The 24,817-nt window shown below is 42.2% G+C and overlaps 1 protein-coding gene across 1 annotated transcript in view; it reads right to left on the minus strand.

The window, feature by feature from the left end:
* MBOAT2 (membrane bound glycerophospholipid O-acyltransferase 2) overlaps nt 1–24,817 on the minus strand; it is a 338,336-nt gene that overhangs the window by 60,844 nt on the left and 252,675 nt on the right. Inside the window, exon 7 of the mRNA XM_075341088.1 lies at nt 4,125–4,308. Within this exon, the coding sequence (XP_075197203.1) occupies nt 4,125–4,308 (184 nt within the window). The remainder of the gene's footprint in view (nt 1–4,124; nt 4,309–24,817) is intronic.

The raw sequence follows: 24,817 nt of genomic DNA on the forward strand, positions 1-24,817 counted from the left end.
GCCCTACACAGACACCCACACACACAGACAATGCTGCACACACAAATATACGCACATACCGCACAACACACACATTGCACAAAACATACCTCCCACCAAAACACACCACACACACACAAACCGCGCAACACACACACAACGCTACAGACACACAGCGCTCCACAAACAACGCAACACGCATACAACACCGCTCTCACCCCCCGTCACACCCAGACAACACCCAGAACATGTACAGGGCCCTACACAAACACTTGGTAACTACACACAACAACATCTATATCTATATCTATATATATAACAAAAATCATACATGAACTACACAATACGTAAATTCTAGAATACCCGATGCGTAGAATCCGGCCACCTTCTAGTATATATATATATATATATATATATATATATATATATATATATATATATATATATACACTGCTAAAAAAAAAAAAAAAGGGAACACAAACAACAAAATGGTATTTCAGTGTTCCCTTTATTTTTTGAGCAATATATATATATAATATATAGAGAGAGATATATATATAATATAGAGAGATGCAAATGAGAAAGCCGCGGAGACACCATCACATGTTTCTCAACGCTGGCAGGAAACTAGCCAGGTCTTTCACCGGGAAGGAACAACCACGGGAAGGGCAGTCTCCAGTCAAGGAGACCACCTATACCAAACATGGTATCCATCCACAGACAGCCGTTTCGGGGTATTTGCCCCTCATCAGTGTGGAGTAGGAATCTGGCTAGTGGGGGCAATGCCTAGTAAAAGACTACTTAAGCAAGCATTGTTGACCTTCGGGAGATCAACATTTCCACTGCGGAGACACCATCACGTGTTTCTCAACGCAGTGATTCTAGAGCAAAGCCCCCTGGGAAGTATGCAAATGAGAAAGCCGCGGAGACACCATCACATGTTTCTCAACGCTGCTCTAGAATCACTGCGTTGAGAAATACCCCGAAACGGCTGTCTGTGGATGGATACCATGTTTGGTATAGGTGGCCTCCTTGACTGGAGACTGCCCTTCCCGTGGTTGTTCCTTCCCGGTGAAAGACCTGGCTAGTTTCCTGCCAGCGTTGAGAAACATGTCATGGTGTCTCCGCGGCTTTCTCATTTGCATACTTCCCAGGAGGCTTTGCTCCAGAATCACTGCGTTGAGAAACACGTGATGGTGTCTCCGCAGTGGAAATGTTGATCTCCCTAAGATCAACAATGCTTGCTTAAATATAATATAGAGAGAGAGAGATGGACTGTATATACTGTATGTGTGTGTATATATAATTATTAATCAAAGTTCTTGGTAAAGGTTATTACATTCTTACTAAAAATACAAGAAGAGGCAGGTTCATTGTTTCCTATTCATGGGAACTATCTCTAGTGAGTCTTAAGTTTTGTGTGAAGGTAATGCCATAATTAAGAAATGTATGAATTACAACCAGTTAGTGAAAGTATATACTATATGTATATATATATATATAAATATACACACACACATATATATAGTATATACTTTCACTAACTGGTTGTAATTCATACATTTCTTAATTATGGCATTGCCTTCACACAAAACTGAAGACTCACTAGAGATAGTTCCCATGAATAGGAAACAATGAACCTGCCTCTTCTTGTATTTTTAGTAAGAATTTAATAAACTTTACCAAGAACTTTAATTAATAATTCCTGTGTGTCTCCAGAATGAGATAATTATAAATGCTGCAAGCAATGTACTGCAATACCGCCATACTGTACACTCACGGCCAGTGCTTTCTAATCCCTCTGACTCATTAAAGGCTTTTTTCTTAATAAGACCTCATTAATGAGTCTGTGTTGTTAGCTCTCAGACAGTTTAACCCTATTCCTGCCAAGGGTTATGTCAGTACCACTTAATATTGAATATATAATAGCGCCCTCCTGTTTGTTAAATTACTATTGTGGTGATGTGGGATTGGGATTTTGCATTTGGAAGATATTAGCCTCACCCCACATAAGAAACACAAGGATTAAGAGTAGAAGATCGCACCTTGCTTCCTCCCTTTCTGACGCTCTGTGGGAACATCTCTTTTTTTAGGCAAGTTATTTTCTGCATGGTTCATCATGAAAACTCTATTCCACAATAATGTTTAGCCAACACATCTGCAAACAGCCTCCAGAGAGGAAGAGGAAATCCTAAAAGTCAATATCAACCCCTTAAGGAGGCTTGCTCCAAGCTTCAACACCTCCGAAACACGTGTCTGCAAATTGAGTGTCTGTTTCTTATTGTTAGTTATGCAGCAAGGCTCATTAAAGGATTGATATTGACTTTTAGGATTGCTAAAGCCAATAGTTAATGCTAGAGTGCAAGCGCCAAGAGGCAATGTGAATATTTATATTCCCAGAGAAGCATTGCATGGCCTATAAGTCTCCTCATGCCAGCTTGACCCTCTCCACCAAGAGAGATGTTCAACCTAAGGGTACGCTCACACGAGGGTATGACTCGCAAGAGTGCAATAAGAGAAGGTCTCACATTGCACTCGGACCAATGTTAGTCAATGAGGTAGAGCAGATGGTCAGCTTTTGTCTCATCCAGATTCTGGATGAGCAAAAAGTCACAGCATGTTGCGATTGTCAACGAGAGACGTGTCACTCACACCTATGCAAGTCAACGGGTGAAACATCGGACTGCACTCAGATGACATCCAAGTGCATTGTCATATACGCACAGGCTGACAATGGAGGAGATGGGGAGATTAATGCCTCCCTCTCCCCCGCAGCTGTGATCCGATCTCAGGATCGAATCACAGTTGTATGACACTCAGCTCACACTGGCAGAACTGTGGGAGCCGAGGGTCATTAGCATATTGCATCCCATGCACTCACATCCGATGCCATACCATTGTGTGAATCCAGCCTTAGACCTACACTCAGAGTCCTCTCTACTAGCCAAATGAGAGCTTCTGCTTTGCCCTGATGAGGGGGCAAACATCCTGAAACATGTTTCTGCAAATTAAGTTTCTGGTTTGGCTTCTTCTAAGTCATGTAGCAAGGCTTGTGAAATAGTCTATATTGACTTTTAAGATTGCTAATTCCAATAGGTGACAAACATTAATTTGCAAACTTCTAACCAAGGAAACCAATTTGAGCATCTTATGTCTTTGGTTTGGTTGGCTTTGTGGTTGTAGCATCTGTTCTAAGTGACATATATTCCACCACAATTCTGTTTCTAATGTCCCAAACTGAGAACATTATTGATACCTTTGTTGCTTGGTTAGTTATACCCACAGTCAAGTCAGGACTTGAGTTAAGCCACCCTGCACTTTAGATGGTGTCAGCTGGTCGATGCTTCTGCCGGTAACTAACTAAGCCGGACTCATACATAGGAGTGCTCATTCGGTTGAGGGCTCCTGTGTTCTTTTAGGCCGGTGTCACACTTGCGATTGCCTCGCGTGTATCTCACGCGAGTCGCACGGTGCATCACCCATCACGGACTCACACGCTCCTCACAGGAGCGGGTCGACTGTATAGAGATGCGTGCAACCAACCTGCTCCTGTGAGGAGAGTGCGAGTCCATGACGGGTGATGCAACGCGAGACTTGCGAGAGATACACGCGAGGCAATCGCAAGTGTGACACCGGCCTTAAGGCCCTGTCACACACAGAGATAAATCTGCGGCAGATCTGTGGTTGCAGTGAAATTGTGGACAATCAGTGCCAGGTTTGTGGCTGTGTACAAATGGAACAATATGTCTATGATTTCACTGCAACCACAGATCTGCCAAAGATTTATCTCTGTGTGTGACGGGGCCTTAAGAGAGAGCCACTGTAAGACATCTTTGGCAGCGACTTATCTCAAGGACACCAAGAGGATCAGTAGCTCCACATGCCAGTTCCTTACTCCTGTCCCCCCAACAATCAGTTGTCTAGAGCCCCATACACATTAGACTGTCTGCCAAACCTGTGGTTAGCAGGTTCAACCAATATTAGGCTAATGTGTATGAGTGTCTCTTGTGAGCACCACTGCCTGTTTGTTCTGCTAATAAATACATGGCGCATCCTACCATTGGCCATTTCTGTTACCGCCTGTGTTCATGCATTAGGTTTGCACCTGAGATTGATCACAAAATAAAAGGAAAAGAAATCCTTACATTAGGTGATGGCTCCTTGTGATCATATTTTAGGTCTTCTTTTCCGTTGACCTCAGCTTCTTTCACTTGATATGATCTGCCTTCAATGAAAGCAATATAGTCTTTATACGAGCATAACGGTCCTGCGAGGATGCCCATGAAATTACAGCAGTAACTTAAATACTCCAGCAGACTTGGCATGCGTCTGTAATAGAAAGATAAGCAGCTGGTAAGAAATGAAGCTTTGAAGGGAATAACTACATGGCAGGTGCCCTGATATCATTAGAAGACCTGCGCTGAGATTCTGTGCACCAGTCAGAGGATACATAACTTTGATCTCAACAGCATGAGCCGTCCATTGTTTTCTCTACAACAGTGAACACAAACACCGTCATGAGACTACCCGTGTACAGAAAACACAAAAATTCAAAGAATTCAATGTGCAGTTTCACAACAGGTCAATAGGAACCTGCCAGCCATGACATGACGGAGGACCAGATTTGTGCAACTCTGCTGAAAAGTGATTAATACATATAGGCCAGATCATTGTTCTATGGCCACGCGCTATGCCTTCAGCTGTAGCAAAGCTGGTATCGTTGTGAGGCCTGGTGTGGATTACGTTGGACCTGCAGGGGTGTTTTTGGGGTTAATAAATTGGTGACAGAGGGTGTTTTTGGTATTTTATTTAAAAAAAGGATTTTTTTCGGTGTTTGTGTTTATTTCTTTTCACTTACAGATTAGTAATGAAGGTGTCTGATAGAAGCCTCCCATTACTAATCAAGGGCTCAACAAAAAAAAATTCCAAACACACATGGCTTAAGTAGATCAAGGCCACAAACAAGAAGTGAACAAGGACATAGAAAGGCAGCAAAACTAATAAATATGAGAGAAATTGAGTACAAAAGCACAGAAAAATGAAAGTAGCGAAAAATTACAAAACTTTATTGATGTAAAACCAGGTAAAATCAATCATGAGAGAGAAATGATCCACAAATTGAGAAAAGAATGGGGAGAGGGGGACAAAGAAAAGGGAAGCACAGAAAGGTCGGTTCCTGCTGCAATAAATGGTACAAAAGCAAGCATAGTGTGGAGTCAAACAATGCTACATAGCAGAAAAACAAACCATCGGGAGAAGTAAGTGCAACAGTGAAAAGTCTGAAATCATGTCGACATAAGCCTTGAAAACCATAAAGAGTCACAGTACAATGACATACATATAAACAGAGGCATAAATGTCGAGCATGAGTCAGACAAGGGCAAAATAGCCCATATGAGCAAAGGAAACACTTACTTCAGCCTGTGGTGATGCAGACAGGAGTAGAGGCCAAAAAGGGAAGAAAAAACCTATACGTTTCGCATACTAAAAGTATAAAGCTTCATCAAAGGAGACAGAAGATCATGGCCCCAGGGCTTTACATCAATAAAGTTTTGTAATTTTTCACTACTCTAATTTTTCTGTGCTTTTGTACTCCATTTCTCCCGTATTTATTAATCTAGGGCTCAGTCATAGCTGTGGGCTGTAATTAACTCCTTATTACCCCAACTGCCAACGCACCAGAGCAATCAGGATGAGCCGGGTAAAGTGCCAGAATTGCCACATCTAAAGGATGTGACAAACCTGGGCAGCTGCAGGCTGCTATTTTTAGGCTGAGGAGGGCCCAATAAGCATGGGTCATCCCACACTGAGAATACCAGCCCTCAGCTGTTGGGCTTTATTATGGCTGGGTATCAAAATTGGGGGGGACTGCACACCATTGTTTTTAATTACTTTATTTAAATAATAAAAAAAGACGCTTCGGTTCCTCTTGTTTTGATACACAGCCAAGATAACAAGCTGCAGCCTGTTTATCTCTGCTGGGTATCACAATACGGGGGACCCCTTTGCCAATTTATTTTTTTATTTTTATACCATGATAGTGACACCCAGACAGGGTCTGTGATAGGAAGTAGTCAGATGCTGTCACACAGGCTGGGGGCGCGTCTGACTGCAACCTATCACAGACACCAGGACTGCCGGTGGGCGGGGTAAGCAGTGAATATGAATGAATGTAAGTAAGCGGCCCCAGAAGAAGAGTGACCGGCCCGAAAGCAGTTGAAGCTGTGTCAGAGACTTAGTAAGTATAGCACGCTTTCTTTAATCCTCCTATCCCTTCTATCACCATTTTTAAGCGCTGGATTCTGGTCTCCATAGACTAATATGGGGACCGGCGTCCCACCGGATATCCGAGATCAATTCCGGGTCGGAACCGTTTTTTTTAAAGTCAGGTTAGTCCCGCCCATGCAGGATATCTGCGAGTTCACCCACCACAATTTATGACTGCTACTGAAAAGAAGGGCGGACACACTGATCATTGATATGTATTCTTGTCCACTTTGAGTTGTTTGGTTATTATTCTCACATTAAAAGATGAAAATAAACAATTGAGATGGGAAAATGAACATTTTTCATAATAATTCTGCACACAGATATTCACCTAAGAAAGAAAGAACCTCACGTTTACTTTCCTAAATATTCAGGTTTATTAACCTTTTGGAGTGACGACAGCGCTGCAGTTGTTCAATAATAAAATGAATCATCAAACATACAAATTGCCTAATAATTGTGCACACAGAGTGCAGCGTGACCTTTCCAGGTTCCAACAGTCACTGTATCCTCATGGAATACAAAACAGAAATATGGTAAATGATAAGCAGCGGAGACGGCAGACGAGAGGAACAAATAATGCTGCCTCCAACATCTATGGTGGCGATATATACTGACGAAGTATTAACTCAGCGCTGGAGGACAAAACTGAGCGATTGATGAAAAGTCTCTGACACAGGAGACAAGTGCAGGAGAGGACAAACTGAAGCCCTGTAAAGCGGGGGGGGGGGGGGGGGGGTGGTCTGAGAATCTGTCAGTGAGCTTGTGCTGCCGACAGGGTCTGTATTTCTTATCTGTATCCTACTGAACTTCTCAATGCTGATTTATGAATATATGAAAGTTCAGCTCAACTTTGATGCAGTCATAGATTATATGGGATGGGGAGCTGTATAACCTTGGGGAGGAGAGCTGTATTCCCATGTGGAGGAGAGCTATATACCTTGGGGGGAGGAGAGCTGTATACCCTTGGGGGGAGGGAACCTGTATACCCTTGTGGGAAAGGGAGCTGTTTTCCCTTGGGAGTAGAGCTGTATACCCTTTGTGTGAAGGACAGCTGTATACACTTGGGGGGGAGCTATATACCAGGGAGGGGAGCTGTATACCCTTGGTCGAGAGGAGAGCTGTTTACCCTTGAGCCGAGCGTTAGCTGGCTGAGATCAGCTAGTAGATCATATTAAAAGGAATTCAGAAGAATAGAAATAAGAGATTACTAACAGATTCTCAGTTAGCTCAATTTATAGTGAAACGCAGAACCTGTAGAAGCCAAAATTCCCATTTTTTTAATGAAACCAAGTAGGAACAATTATTTTTAGCCCAAAAATGTATGCTTTTTAGTATAAAAAAATTGTTCCCAAAAGTGTCTACATTTTTAATGACAATTTTGCTGGTAATCCAAACAATTGATCCTTCTTCGCTACTATTACATATAATTGTTTGTACAGATGAAAGAGTCACCATCAGGTATCTGCAAATTGCACCCACGGATGGACCAGGCTTCTACAAGTCCACAATTCTCTCACTGAGATCTTGGCTGATTTCTTTTGACTTTCCCATGATGCTACACATAGAAGCAGTGTGTTTCAGGTGTGCATTAACACATCCACAGGTGTGTCTCTAATTAACTCAGATGTTGCCAATAAACCTATCAGAAGCTTGCAAAGACATGACATCATCATATGGGCGGTCCCATATTGTTTAAAGGCATAGTACTCTTAGTGTGTGTAAACTTCTGGCTTCAACTGTACAAAGTAAAACACAGTGGAAGAAAAGGCAGCATTTTCACTATGTGGGAATGTAACCTCTGATTAACTGATTGATAAATTGGACCCCTTATGTGAGTTCAAGGTTCAGAAAAAACTCAAATTTGTGTGCCCCATGGGGGACAGAGACAAGAAAAATAAATAAATATAAATATATATACCTACATATACATATATTTTTTTTTATTATTTTTTTTTAAATAAATAAAAGCCTTTTTATTAGTAACTAATGCTGCTTACTGCAACTATTTATTTTCTTACTTAAATACATGTATATTTGGCTAAAAATATTTTTTTGTAATTGGGTTTTGTTAAAAATTGTTCCTTTGCATTGCTGGATCCTGGGTTCAAATCCCACCAAAGACACCATCTGCAAGGAGTTTGTATGTTCTCCCCGTGTTTGCGTGGGTTTCCTCCCACACTACATAGATCATACTGATCGGGAATGTAGATTTTGAGCCCCAATGGGGACAGTGATGATGATGTTTGTAAAGCGCTGTGGAATACGATGGCGCTATATAAGCTGATAAAATAAATAACAAACATTTTGCACTATTTATCTATAGCCTTTATGTTGTGTCTGCAGAAGGAATGTTGTGCTATGTGGCTGCAGAAGGAGTTAACTGAGAATATGTTAGTGAGCTCATTCTGAGGATCCAGTGAGAGCGACTATCTCTTTTAGGATATCTATGACCACATACTACAATCAGGGATCACTCACACAAGCGTATAACATGGCCAAGTGTTATCTGATGTATTAGAGGATAGTACTCAGACCAGTATTAAAGGGAACCTGTCACCACTTTTTCGGCCTATAAGCTGCGGCCACCACCACCGGGCTCTTATATACAGCATTCTAACATGCGGTATATAAGAGCCCAGGCCGCTGTGAGAACATAAAAACCACTTTATAATACTTACCTAACAGTCGCGCGGTTGGCCATATGGGCGTCTCCGTTCTCCGGTGCCGGCGCCTCTTCTTTCGGCCATCTTCGTCCTCCTTCTGAAGCCTATGTGCTTGACGCGGCTACGTCATACATACTCTCCGGTCCTGCGCAGGCGCACTACAATACTTTGATCTGCCTGCTCAGGACCTGAATGCCGCCGAGTGTGGATGACGTTTGACGCGTCATACACCGCGGCTAGAGAAGGAGGACTAAGGAGGCCGAAAGAGGCGGCGCCGGCACTGGAGAACGGAGACACCCATTAGGTCCACCGCGCAACTGTTAGGAGAGTATTATAAAGTGGTTTTTATGTTCTACACAGCGGCCTGGGCTTATATACAGCATGTTAGAATGCTGTATATAAGAGCCCGGTGGTGGTGGCTACAGCTTATAATCACCAAATCTGGTGACAAGTTCCCTTTAAATTATGGGGCAGTGCAGATCTGCGAGTGGCTACAATATTCATATCACATTCAAACATACAAGTCTATGGCTGCGTGTGAAACATCGGACTGCACTCGGATAATAACGGAGTGCAGTCCGGTTACCATGGACACAGACAATGGAGAAGATAGAGAAATGTATTTCTCCATCTTCTCCTCATCTGTGCTACGATTATCACATGTCAGAGAATCAGGTCACAGTAGATGACCCTCGGCTTTCGCTCTGATCACAATTTGAGCTGAGTATCATTAATATATGGCATCCGCTTCTCTGAGAGAATCATCACTAGCGTGAACGGTCCCCACAGTTGACTGAGCAGGGAAAAGGCTTGTTAAAGCCAAATGGTGCAAAATGTTTAAAGGGAATCTGTCACCAGGTTTTTGCCTCCTAATCTGAGAGCAACGCAACGTAGGGGCAGAGATCCTGATTTCAGCGATCTGTCACCTACTGGGCTGCTTAGTGTAGTTTTGATAAAATCACTGTTTAATCAGCAGTAGATTATCATTACAGGACTACTTGGTGTGCTGCAGGTAGTCCAGCATATTCATAATCTCTGTATAACTGCTAGATCTGCTGCTGGTGAAACATTGATTTTATCAAAATGACAGCAAATAGCTCACATAGACACATCGCTGGAATCAGGGTCTCTGTCTCTACATTACGCTGCTCTCAGATGGGGGAGCAAAAACCTGGTGACAGATTCCCTTTAACCCTTGTCTTATACCATCAAAAATCACTAGTGATACCAATCTGCATGGATTCACATTGACCCCATAATGGCAGATGCAAAGATGACTTTTAGGTTGTGTACACATGGCGGGTTTTTTTATGCGTTTTTGTCACAAAACTTCATGCAAATCCTTACACCAGCAAAGTCAATGAGAATTCTCAAGTGTGGTGCACATTTTTTGTCCTTGCAGATTTGGTGCAGAAAATAATCTGCAGCATGTCAATTCTTTCATTCCTTCTTTTCTTGCATTTTTCCACCCCAAATGCATGAAAAACGCATTGAAAAAAATGAAAAAAAATGCACATTTTTTCTGCCAAGAGATGCAGATTTGCTGCAGAAATTTCTGCAATTTCATACTCAGTGTGTACATAGCCTCAGCCCTAAATATGAACAGTAAGTTAAAAAAAAAAGTCTTAAAAAGAGGAACAAGCCCTTTAACATTCAGCATGATAGAGAGTGCTTATAAAACAGCTTTCCTTGGCACGTCCATGCAGACGCGGTCCGTTCCTCTCCTTTCCCCCTCCTTTATCCCGGCCTTTCTTCCTTTGCTGACCGGGCATTTCTGCAGAATTTCACAACTTGCAAAGCTGCGATAATCAGAGCCTAAAACAAAAGCAAATGGAAGATTGCTTCAATTCCATCTGATGAGACGAGAACAGATCCCACCAGCAATAAGGCCACTGGAGGGGCAGAGACAGATGTGACAATTACAGGAGCGTCTGACCTTCTCAAGGAGGAAGGGAAGGTGATGGTCGATCACTGCTTCCAGTGCAATACTCTGCTGCTCCATTCTGCCGCAGAGTGATAGACAATTACACCGCGCTCTGACCCAACCTCAGTAATGCGCACCTCAGCATTTTCTCCCCCATTACGTCCAATGCTTTGTACAGGCGGAGTGGGGGTCATTATCCTGATTTAATGGTCCATTATGTGCGCACAATACATTCGGTAAAGACCTGGAGCCTCTCCGCACCTGTCTTCAGAAAACAACTTGTTCGGTGTTACTCGCCGCCTGTGCGGCCTGCCTTCATTTACATTACGTACCGCTCGCAGCATATAAATAAAGGGCAGGGGTATATTTATGGCTGTGGACATAAGAGGGACGCATTACGAGAACCCGATTCATGCAAGATGAAAGCACTCATCTTATGGATTAAAGGCTAAAAGCATCCATGCTCCTCAGTCCAAGTTTGTGTCGACACTAGAATAAATCACAGATCCCCATATGTGTACCAGATTTACATCACAGGGACTTATACCTAGCAGTGGGTAGCACTGTACAGTTGCTCAGATGTTAGCACTATATACAGTTAGGGCCAGAAATATTTGGACAGTGACACAAGTTTTGTTATTTTAGCTGTTTACAAAAACATGTTCAGAAATACAATTATATATATAATATGGGCTGAAAGTGCACACTCCCAGCTGCAATATGAGAGTTTTCACATCCAAATCGGAGAAAGGGTTTAGGAATCGTAGCTCTGTAATGCATAGCCTCCTCTTTTTCAAGGGACCAAAAGTAATTGGACAAGGGACTCTAAGGGCTGCAATTAACTCTGAAGGCGTCTCCCTCGTTAACCTGTAATCAATGAAGTAGTTAAAAGGTCTGGGGTTGATTACAGGTGTGTGGTTTTGCATTTGGAAGCTGTTGCTGTGACCAGACAACATGCGGTCTAAGGAACTCTCAATTGAGGTGAAGCAGAACATCCTGAGGCTGAAAAAAAAGAAAAAATCCATCAGAGAGATAGCAGACATGCTTGGAGTAGCAAAATCAACAGTCGGGTACATTCTGAGAAAAAAGGAATTGACTGGTGAACTTGGGAACTCAAAAAGGCCTGGGCGTCCACGGATGACAACAGTGGTGGATGATCGCCGCATACTTTCTTTGGTGAAGAAGAACCCGTTCACAACATCAACTGAAGTCCAGAACGCTCTCAGTGAAGTAGGTGTATCTGTCTCTAAGTCAACAGTAAAGAGAAGACTCCATGAAAGTAAATACAAAGGGTTCACATCTAGATGCAAACCATTCATCAATTCCAAAAATAGACAGGCCAGAGTTAAATTTGCTGAAAAACACCTCATGAAGCCAGCTCAGTTCTGGAAAAGTATTCTATGGACAGATGAGACAAAGATCAACCTGTACCAGAATGATGGGAAGAAAAAAGTTTGGAGAAGAAAGGGAACGGCACATGATCCAAGGCACACCACATCCTCTGTAAAACATGGTGGAGGCAACGTGATGGCATGGGCATGCATGGCTTTCAATGGCACTGGGTCACTTGTGTTTATTGATGACATAACAGCAGACAAGAGTAGCCGGATGAATTCTGAAGTGTACCGGGATATACTTTCAGCCCAGATTCAGCCAAATGCCGCAAAGTTGATCGGACGGCGCTTCATAGTACAGATGGACAATGACCCCAAGCATACAGCCAAAGCTACCCAGGAGTTCATGAGTGCAAAAAAGTGGAACATTCTGCAATGGCCAAGTCAATCACCAGATCTTAACCCAATTGAGCATGCATTTCACTTGCTCAAATCCAGACTTAAGACGGAAAGACCCACAAACAAGCAAGACCTGAAGGCTGCGGCTGTAAAGGCCTGGCAAAGCATTAAGAAGGAGGAAACCCAGCGTTTGGTGATGTCCATGGGTTCCAGACTTAAGGCAGTGATTGCCTCCAAAAGATTCGCAACAAAATACTGAAAATAAAAATATTTTGTTTGGGTTTGGTTTATTAGTCCAATTACTTTTGACCTCCAAAAATGTGGAGTGTTTGTAAAGAAATGTGGACAATTCCTACAATTTCTATCAGATATTTTTGTTCAAACCTTCAAATTAAATGTTACAATCTGCACTTGAATTTTGTTGTAGAGGTTTCATTTCAAATCCAATGTGGTGGCATGCAGAGCCCAACTCGCGAAAATTGTGTCACTGTCCAAATATTTCTGGACCTAACTGTAGTGGCTCAGTGGTTAGTGCTGTACGGAAGCTCAAGGGTTAGCACTGTACGGTGTCTCAGTGGTTAGCGCTCTATGGTGGCTAAGTGGTTAATTCTAGAATAAATTATTATTTATTATTATAGCGCCATTTATTCCATGGCGCTTTACAAGTGAAAGAGGGTATGCGTACAACAATCATTAACAGTACAAAACAGACTGGTATAGAAGGAGAGAGGACCCTGCCCGCGAGGGCTCACAGTCTACAGGGAATGGGTGATGGTACAATAGGTGAGGACAGAGCTGGTTGCGCAGTGGTCTACTGGACTGAGGGCTATTGTAGGTTGTAGGCTTGTCGGAAGAGGTGGGTCTTCAAGTTCCTCTTGAAGCTTTCCACGGTAGGGGAGAGTCTGATATGCTGAGGTAGAGCGTGCCAGAGTATGGGGGAGGCACGGGAGAAATCTTGTACGTGATTGTGGGAAGAGGAGATAAGAGAGGAGTAGAGAAGGAGATCTTGTGAGGATCTGAGGTTGCGTGCAGGTAGGTACCGGGAGACTAGGTCATAGATGTAAGGAGGAGACAGGTTGTAGATGATTTGTAGGTCATGGTTAATGTTTTGAACTGGAGTCGTTGGGCGACGGGAAGCCAGTGAAGGGATTGGCAGAGTGGCGAGGCTGGGGAATAGCAAGGGGAGGGGTGGATTAAGCGGGCCGCAGAGTTTAGGATAGATTGGAGGGGTGCAAGAGTGTTGGAAGGGTGGCCAGAGAGGAGGAGGTTGCAGTAGCCGAGGCGCGAGATGATGAGGGCATGCACTAATGTTTTTGCTGATTCTTGGTTAAGGAAGGTACGGATCCGGGAGATATTTTTGAGTTGTAGTCGGCATGAAGTGAAGAGGGCATGGATGTGCGGCTTGAAGAAGAGAGCAGAGTCGAGAGTTACTCCAAGGCAACGAGCTTGTGAGACTGGGGAGAGTGAGCAACCATCAAGTTTGATGGCAAGGATTCTTGGAGGAGCTGAGTGAGGAGGAAAGGAAATGAATTCTATTTTGTAAATGTTAAGCTTTAGGAATCGCGCAGAGAAGGATGAACTAGCAGACAGACATTTTGAGATTTTGGTTAGTAAGGAGGTGATGTCAGGTCCAGAGAGGTAGATCTGTGTGTCATCGGCATAGAGATGATACTGAAAGCCGTGGGACTCTATGAGCTGTCCCAGGCCGAAGGTGTAGATAGAAAACAGCAGGGGTCCAAGAACTGAGCCTTGGGGGACACCGACAGATAGCGGGCGAGATGAGGAAGTGGTGTGAATAAATCACAGATCCCTATAATGTGCAATACCAGATTTACATCACAGGGACTGATACCTAGTCGTGTTTTACACTGTATGTTGGCTCAGTGGTTAGTGCTGTATGGTGGATCAGTGGATAGCATTGTATGGTGGCTCAGTGGTTAGCACTGTTACTTTGTAACACTTGGGTCCTGGGTTAAAGTCCCACCAAGGACAACATCTGCAATTAGTTTGTATGTTCTCCGGTGTTTTTGTGGGTTTCCTCCGGGTTCTCCGGTTTCTTCCCACAAAGATCATACTGATAGGGAAATTAAATTGTGAGCTCCTATGGGGACAGTAATGACAAGGTCTGAACAGCACTGTGGAATATGTTGGTGCTATACAAACAAACAAATAACTAGAGATAATCTGTTCTTCTAAAGGAGAAAACACCTTTAAGTGACTCTCTAACTTTAATCCTTGTTTCATTTTAGGTTCAAAACTTTTTGCTAATTAATTTGCTCATGTATCTTTACAGCAGTTGGAGCTTTTCTCATCTGCTACAGAGCGCCAAATCCTCTGCCAAAAAGGACAAATGCGACCTACCTTCAGCCACCACTAGAGGGAGCTTAGAAGCTGTAAGCTGTGAGCTCCCTCTAGTGGCTACTGCAGGTATTCAACATGTTATCTCCCTTTCCTAGGTCTTTGCAGAGGATTTCATTCACAGTATCAGAAAAACTAAGCTTGGATCGCTCTAAAGGTATGTTAAGAAACAAATCATCAAGGTTTTGGGGGTACAATGTTTATACCATCTTACAAAATACAGCAAAATAGTAAATAAGATTGGGATACAAGAGAGATGCGGTAACTGGTCAGGAAACATGGACATTGTATGATTCATATTACAGTAGTCGAAAGTTCTTGATAACATGAGAAAAGGCTTAGTGAGCAAAAAAATGATTTAAAGGAATTTATTAGGATAACTATTATTAGATTCCTCCGAGACGCCTGGCAGCTCCATATCACATAGGTGATGTCAGGACTAGGAGGATCCGATATTTCAGGGAAGATTTACTAATTTGAGCCAAACTCTTACTGCTCCCCAATGTTATACTGTACTGATAAGGCTGCGGGTCATAGTACATACTGTACATGTTAATATTAACAGATCTAATAGGGGAAATGTCATTACTTACAAGTTCAACTATATAAGAGCAGGAGGCCAAACAGTTCACAGAGAAAGTAGTGGGAGCTTGAAGTTAATCATTGTTTAACCCGCCGATTTTACCAATTTCACATGTGGCAATCAGCCACTTTTACCAACAACTTAATAAAGATGCATTATTATTATATTATTATTATTATTATTATAGCGCCATTTATTCCATGGCGCTTTACAAGTGAAAGAGGGTATACGTACAACAATCATTAACAGTACAAAACAGACTGGTACAGGAGGAGAGAGGACCCTGCCCGCGAGGGCTCACAGTCTACAGGGAATGGGTGATGGTACAATAGGTAAGACAGAGCTGGTTGCGCAGTGGTCTACTGGACTGAGGGCTATTGTAGGTTGTAGGCTTGTTAGAAGAGGTGGGTCTTGAGGTTCCTCTTGAAGCTTTCCACGGTAGTGGAGAGTCTGATGCACTGAGGTAGAGCGTTCCAGAGTATGGGGGATGCACGGGAGAAATCTTGTACGTGATTGTGGGAAGAGGAGATAAGAGAGGAGCAAAGAAGGAGATCTTGTGAGGATCTGAGGTTGCGTGCAGGTAGGTACCGGGAGACTAGGTCACAGATGTAAGGGGGAGACAGGTTGTGCATGGCTTTGTATGTCATGGTTAATGTTTTGAACTGGAGTCATTGGGCGATGGGAAGCCAGTGAAGGGATTGGCAGAGTGGCGAGGCCGGGGAATAGTGAGGGGAGAGGTGGATTAAGCAGGCCGCAGAGTTTAGGAGAGATTGGAGGGGTGCAAGAGTGTTGGAAGGGAGGCCAGAGAGGAGGAGGTTGCAGTAGTCAAGGCGGGAGATGATGAAGATATGCACTAATGTTTTTGCTGATTCTTGGTTAAGGAAAGCACACTCAATGCATGCTCAATCATTCATATATACTGCCATAGGAAGAACCTCTGCTAATCACCCCTAGCTCCAATTATCGAAGAGATAGAAAAACAATTGAAATCCAAAATGCCCATTCCTTGTTTTATTATACTTCAGCAGAAGCCTGATAAATACAGTTGTGCTCAAAAGTTTACATACCCCGGAAGATTTTTCGCTCTCTTGGCCTTTTTTCAGAGAATATGAATGATAACACAGAATCTTTTTTTCCACTCATGGTTAGTGGTTGGGTGAAGCCATTTATTGTCAAACTACTGTGTTTTCTCTTTTTAAATCATAATGACAACCAAAAACATCCAAATGACCCTGATCAAAAGTTCACATACCCCAATTCTTAATTCGTGTATTACCCCCTCTAACATCAATGACAGCTTGAAGTCTTTTGTGTAGTTGTAGATGAGGCTCTTTGTTTTCTCACATGGTAAAGCTGCCCATTTTTCTTGGCAGAAATCCTCCAGTTCCTGTAAATTCCTGGGCTTTCTTGCATGAACTGCGCGCCTGAGTTCTCCCCAGAGTGGCTCAATGATATTGAGGTCAGGAGACTGAAATGGCCACTCCAGAATCTTCACTTTGTTCTGCTGTAGCCAATGACAGGTCGACTTGTTCTTGTGTCTTGGATCGTTGTCATATTGGAACGTCCAAGTACGTCCCATACACAGCTTTTGGGCTGATGAGTGCAAATTTGCTTCCAATATTTGCTGATAGTGTGCTGCATTCATCTTTCCTGCAACTTTGACCAAGTTTCCTGTGCCTTTTTAGCTCACACATCCCCACATCATCAGCAATCCACCTCCATGCTTTACAGTAGGAATGGTGTTCCTTTCATCATAGGTCTTGTTGACACCTCTCCAAATGTAACATTTATGGTTGTGGCCAAAAAGTTAGATTTTGGTCTCATCACTCAAAATTACCTTGTTCCAGAAGTTTGGAGGCTTGTCTCTGTGCTGTTTGACGTGTTGTAGGCAAGATACTTTGTGGCATTTCCGCAGTAATGGCTTTCTTCTGGCGACTCGACCATGCAACCCATTTTTGTTCAAGTGCATCCTTATTGTGCATCTGGAAACAGCCACAGCCCTAGTTTTCAGTGAGTCCTGTATTTCAGCTGATGTTATTTGTGGGTTTTTCTTTGCATCCAAAACAATTTTCCTGGCAGTTGTGGCCAAACTTTTTGTTGGTCTACCTGATCATGGTTTGGTTTTTACAGAGCCCCTGATTTTCCTTTTGTTAATCACAATTTGAACACTTCTGACTGGCATTATCAATTCTTAGGATATCTTTTTGTATCCCTTTCCTGTTTTATACAGTTCAACTATCTTTTCCCATAAATCCGTTGACAATTGTTTTGCTTTCCTCATGACTCACAATCCAGAAACGTCAGTGGCTGGATGAAAGATGCAAGAGTCTGTCTGGATCCCAGAAACTCACTCAGCTTTTATGCACACACTGATTACAAACAAACAGGTCATAGATGAGGACGTTACCTTTATTAGCCATTTAAACCAGTTTGTGTCAACTTCTGTGGATGTTATCAGGCCAAAATCACCAGGGTATGTCAGCTTTTGATCAGGGTAACTTGGATGATTTTGGTTGTCATTATAATTTAAAAAAGAGAAAACACAGTAGTTTGACAATAGATGGCTTCATCCAACCACTAACCATGAGTGGGGAAAAAGATTTTGTGTTACTATTCATATTCTCTGAAAAAAAGCCAAAAAAAAAGCAAAAAATCTGCATGGGGTATGTAAGCTTTTGAGCACAACTGTACCTAACGGACATATAGTACTGTGCACAATTAAAATCCATATGTGGAAAAAAAATCTTCAAATAATTATATCAATGAATTAACAAAATGCAAGATGAATGAATACAAGAGGGTTGTAAATCAAAACAATATTTGCTATGACCTCTCTTTGTCTTCAAATCTTCTAGGTATACTTTAACACAGTTTTTGAAGGAAATCGTCAGGGAGGTTGTTCCAAATATCTTGGAGAAGTAGCTACAGATATTCTGTGAATGAGGCCTGTGCAAATCCTTCAGTCTCTTCATGTAATCTCACAGAGTTTGTATGATGTTGACATCAGGGCTCTGTGGGGCCAGATCATCATGTCCAGGATTCTTTGTTCTCCTTCGTTACACTGAAGATAATTCTTAGTTACATTGTTTCACGAGTCTGTCACATCCGCATGTTACAGTGGATTTACTTTCATTTGATGCTGAAGTGGTTAATCATTTTTCCTTTCTGGCTGAAATTAATCATAGCTTTAATTAAAGCTGCAGCATCTATCATCAATCCCTTCTGCTATATTTACCCACTCCCAGCTTCACCCCATGCCAGTTATATATGTTCTATACTGACCACTTTGAAGGAGCCTGTCTAGAAGCGTAGGTGTTCGTTTCAGTTGCAGCTATGAAGTTTCCTACTGGAGAAGCTGAGCAGTGTTTGTTGTGTCTTTCCCCACCTGTTTGTCTTACCATCCTCATGTTTTATTGCAGTAGTGAGACTAGTGTCTTGCTGGACTATGCACTAGTCAAGATGAGTTCAGGGACAGCGAGGACCTGGACATGTGACAGTGTATGGAGTGAAGGACCCCTTTAGGGACATTAGGGAATGCATTGATCAGACTCAAGGGAGTGTTAGGAGGTGAGCACGTTTCCCTCTCCCTATCGCCAGAGCCTTCTATTACATCTTCCCTGGTTTTCTCTTTGTATTGCGTCACACACTGAGCGCTCCCTCGCCCCTGTGTGACATATTGGTTGTATGTTTTGGGTTGTATTTCTACTGCAGAATACATTTTGAGCCAATTAGATGCCTCCTTGGTGGTATTGTATGAAGGATAAGTATCTGCCTGTATTTCTCAGCATTGGGGGCACCATTATTCATGACGAGATCCCCAAGTGCAGCCCAAAACTTACAAAGAAGCCTCCACCGTGCTTTACTGCTGCCTTCAAACGCTCATTATAGCATCCCTCTCCAGTCCGTTAGAAAATAAACTGCCTTCTGTTACAGCTAAATATTTAACATTTTGACTCATCAGTCCAGAACACCTGCTGCCATTTTTCTACACCCCAGACACTATGTTTTCATGCATAAATTAGTCAACTTTCATTGTTTCCATGTTGAAGGTTTACTTTTGGTTGTAATTCCTCCACAAAGACCACTTCTGGCCAGACTTCTCACCGAACAGTAGATAGATATAGCCAAGTCGCACTACGCAACAACAGTTCCGAACTGATGGAACTTCTGGATATCTTTTGAAATTTGAAAGGGTGTAAGCATGGTGTGCCTTATCTGCTGCAATTAGATTCCTTAGAAAACCACTGCATTTACGGCCTACCTCAATGTTGGCCCTTTCTTGATGCTTCTCCAAAAGTGCATGAACAGCACATCTTGAAACCCTAGTCTGTTTAACAATGATTGCCTGCGAGAGACCTTGCTGATGCAGTATAACTACCTTGCCATGATGTATGACTTGTAACATGAAACGGTCTTCCACAACCTCATCTTGGTAGCGTATTATGAGTTTCCTACACATCTGTTTCTCTTTCAATTTATGACTTTGCCTTAGTTAATGACTGATTCACCCTAAATATGAAAATAACGATCATTATCACATGTTTGGTATAACTGGTTACTCATATACCCGACTACAAAATCCCTGCCTTTTTGTGCAAGAGAATCTTGAAGAATTAGTGTTGATTGGAAGGCAAAGGGCGGTCACACCAAATATATTTTTGATCTTTTTAGATTTTTCTTTTATTTATTCACTTTGCATTATTTATTTTATAAAAATTAAACTTTTCACCCTTTTTACTTTTTTCAACACTTTTTTCAACACCTGCTTAAATTCTTACATTGGCATAGACATAGGAGAGATTGATTTGAAGGTATTTGATGAATTGTTCTTGGAATGTTAAATTCAGCCATTCATTATAACATAAAACGTACGGTACTAAAAAAAATGGAGAAATAGTCCGAGGTGGGATGAAATGATAAAAGAATGCAATTCTACCAATAATTTTTTTGGTTTTGTTTCTAGAGCATTAATTTCATGGTTAAAAAATCAGTACAATTATGACTGCCTAATTTGCATAGGTTAAAAAGTGTAAAAAATTCAGTAGTTTGTTAAAAACAATGTTTGTTTGGGTCTCCATTTTATGATATTCGTAACATTTTTATTTTTCCCATGGAGCGGTGTGAGGACTTGTGTTTTTTGCCTGGCAATCTGACATTTTAAATTTACGCAATTTTTGTGCGCATACGGCTTTTGATTGCTTTTTATTCTATTTTTGAAGAGCGGTGTGTTGGCAAAAAAAACCATAATGTTATCATTAGACTTTTTTTTCTCTTTACAGCATTAACTGTACAAGATTAATTAAAAATTTTGGCGATGGAGTGACACCAAACACTTAATTTTTATTTTTTTAATGAGAGAAAAAGGGGGTTGATTGGAATTTTTGAATTTTATTATTTACTAGCTGTACTACCCGGCTTCGCCAGGGTTAATAACTGCTGTTAACAAAATAGAATGTATTACCAAAAATGTATTCTGCACACAAAAACCACAAAACAAATAGATATAAATGTAATTATTAAATTGTTGCCTATATTAACCAATCAGAGCTCAGATTAATTAATTGTAGCAAAATAGAAGCAAAGCTGTGATTGGTTGCTATTGGCAGCCTGATAAATCTCCAGGCAACAGAAAGCCCTCCCCCTGACAGTATATATTAGCTCACACATACACATATAGACAGATCATGTGACTGACAGCTGCCGTATTTCCTATGTGGTACATTTGTTGTTCTTGTAGTTTGGCTGCTTATTAATCAGATTTTTATTTTTGAAGGATAATACCAGACTTGTGTGTGTTTAGGGCGATTATGTGGCGAGGTTGGTGTATGTGTGGTGAAATGTGTGCTGAGGGTGGTATATGTGTTCAAGCACGTGGTAGTGTGTGGTGCATTTTGTGTGTGTGTTCATATCCCCGAGTGTGGGGAGTATCCCATGTCGGGGCCCCACCTTAGTAACTGTACGGTATATACTCTTTGGCGCCATCGCTCTCATTCTTTAAGTCCTCCTTGTTCACATCTGGCAGCTGTCAATTTGCCTCCAACACTTTTCGTTTAACTTTTTCCCCATTATATAGATAGGGGCAAAATTGATTGGTAAATTGGAACACGCGGGGTTAAAATTTCACCTCACAACATAGCACCCAGCGCTGCCCGGGATAGTAACTGTCTCTCTCTTTCTCTCCCATTCTCTGTCTGTCTCTCTCTCTGTATATATCTCTCCGTCTCTCTATCTCTTTGTCTGTTTGTCTCTTTCCCTGTCTGTCTCTGACTCTTTCTCCGTCTGTCTCTGACTCTCTCTCAGTCTGTCTCAATCTCTTTCCCTGTCTGTCTATCTATCTCTGTCACTTTCCCTGTCTGTCTCTTTCCCTGTCAGTCTGTTTCTTTGTCTGTGTCTGTCTCTTTGTGTCGGTCTCTTACCCTGTCTATGTCTGTTTCTTACCCTGTCTGTGTCTGCCTCTTTCCCTGGCTGCATTGTGACACGCAAACATTCCATATAAGGGCGTGGCTGCGCATTCTTCTGAAGTTCTGGCTGCACTGTGGCTCCCAGCTCCATTCACTTTAATGGATTCAGGTTTTTTGGTGAATAACTGTAAAGAGTGGGGTTAAAATTTCCCCTCAAAACATAGCCTATGACGCTCTTGGGGTCCAGAAGTGTGAGTGTGCAAAATTTTGTGGCTGTAGCTGCGACTGTGCAGATGCCAATCCCGGACACACACACACACACACACACCTTTATATATTAGATTTTTTTTTTTTATAAAATACAGAGGACCTTTCACCAATTTTTTCATATTGAACTACATATAATGGTGGCTATAGAATGGAAAGAAAGTGTTTTTTGTTTTTCTTTGTTTTGCAGATATTAGCAATCAACAAAGTATTTGGGACCTAATGAGTTAACTTTTGTTAAGTCCAAGTGGGTATTTTTCACTGGGGGTGTGTAGTTCTTCTCCATGTATGAATTGCCCAATAATAAGCAGGCAGGAATTCATCATAAAAAGAACACACCTCCACAATAGCTTAGTATTCTCAGTGTGTGAGATGTAAGAATACAGCTCTGATCTCCTGGTCTAACCTCCTGCATGATTAGAAAGTGCTCTTAACTTAGAGAGCAAGTGACTCACACCTTTCAGATAAGGTCCCTGTGGGGGAGGGGGCAGCATAGCTAAGTTTAGCTATGTCAACTTGCAAATCAGCTTTCCTTGTCTTATAGCACTGATAGCTCTGCTGTACTCCATCTCCCTCACGCTGCCTGTCCAGAGTGACACTTATGCATGAAGTACACACCATCAGTGAAAACTATCTAACAACATGCACTTGGACTTAACAAAAGATAACCCATTAGGTGCTTTGATTGCTAAAATCTCTGGAAGAGATGCGAAATTTAAAAAAATTAAAATGTTTTATTAGGTTCTGCAGCCACTAATACATCGTGTGTCCAGTTCAACATGAAAAATTTGGTAAAAGGTCCTCTTTACGGAACTTGAACCTGTGATTACTAACAACTATTTACTGCAATACCAAAGTATTTCTGTATACAAAGAAAATCACGGTCTCCCATGAAGCACAGTGTCACGCTGGTGGAGGTGGACACACTGTGACATGGGCTGGGCTTACCCTGGAGGGGCGTGATTAAGTGCCTACCATGTATTCAACAGAGCCTCTCATGGTAAGGTTGAGCTTAGCTGCCGGTAAACACCAGGTACCACTCCAGGGCAGTTCCTGGACTGCAGCAGCTTACCACAGGGCTCAGAAAGCAAGTATGGACAAGGAGAATCAAGCAATATGGGTACTGAAATGCAGACAGGACAGGTGTGGTATCACAGATTGGTTCAGGGCAGCAGGATGGGTCCAGGTTCACGGCTGGTTCAGACAGGATGGGTTCAGGCACAAGCAGGGTCAATTGACGAGTTCAGGACCACAAGTAGATCGGGGGCAGACTCAGGTACTGGCAGGGTTCAGTACGGGTTCAGGTTCAGGTACAGGCAGGGTTCAGGATTGGTTCAAGTCCGGGCAGAATTCAGGACAGGTTCAGGTATGTGTAGGGCTCAGGATGGGTCCAGGCCATGACAACAGACTAGCTGGTTAAGAAAATCACTAGGCACTAAATTTGCTCAGGCACCTCCCTACAGGGGAGGTTGCCTAAGTACTCTGTGTTTCTCAGCCATATGCTGAGGACACCTGCAGACTGGGCACTTGTGTGATGTCTGCAGGCCCTGGAAGCTAGGGTCCGCAGTGCACGCTGGCACATGTGGAGATGGACTTGTAGTGCGGCTGTGGTAGGAGAGGAACCATGCAGGTATGCCGGTGTTACACTCAGTCCATGGCTGAACTTCATAAAAATGCCAAGATAGTAATGATGGGGTTTCTTCATCAACCTCTTAACTGCCATGGTAACTCATCGGTGCTCCACAATCACAATGACCACATTTAAACACCACTATCAGAAATTAACACCAGCATATAAATGGTTAACAGCAGTGATCAGCGCTCAGCTCTTGCTGCCGTTGTTAGTAGCAGACTGTGTGTGGAGGGAGGTCAGCTCCTGAGCTCTCTGCACACTCCTGAGCTCCCTCCACACTCCTGAGCTCCCTCCACACTCCTGAGCTCCTTCCACACTCCTGAGCTCCCTCCACACTCCTGAGCTCCCTCCACACTCCTGAGCTCCCTCCACACCTGCGGACCCAATCACAGAACATACTGATACAGCCATATGCATGGAGGAGATAAAAAAAATAAGTATTTAAAAAAAACAATGTTTTTTTTAAAGGATTAGTCCAAAAATTACAATTATTCACAAAATAGGGGATAACTCGCTGACTGCTGGAGGACTGACCTCTAGGAACTAATCAGATATTTTTTTTTTTATTTGATTTTATTCTTTTTCATACCTTCTAGTAAATAAAAAAGGATTCCTATTAAATGCCATGAAACCTAGTGTCCTTATAATACCACTCAACTGATAACTATAAGGACAGAACGTTATGTGATAGGGGATATAGGTGCAAACATTAATTTACATAACTGTATAGGCTTTAATAATTCATTAAAAAAAAATCTTAGAGAATTGTGGAAATAGCAGAATAAAGCAATGTGGAGTGTAATTGCCGGAGTCATCATACATTATACAGCTGCTTAGCCCCGTATATGATAACAAATATTGACACTGTCTGTTCTAATTGGTTTCCTTAATTCCTACCAAGCATGACCCAGTGATTTGATGTGACCATATAAGCTAATTAGTGTACTATGATCTTAATTGTCAAAATTAATCTAGACTGTTGTTTCTAGAGGGGGGAAAACTGACT

Source organism: Anomaloglossus baeobatrachus, chromosome 3, assembly GCF_048569485.1.
Source record: "Anomaloglossus baeobatrachus isolate aAnoBae1 chromosome 3, aAnoBae1.hap1, whole genome shotgun sequence".
Lineage (NCBI taxonomy): Eukaryota > Metazoa > Chordata > Amphibia > Anura > Aromobatidae > Anomaloglossus > Anomaloglossus baeobatrachus.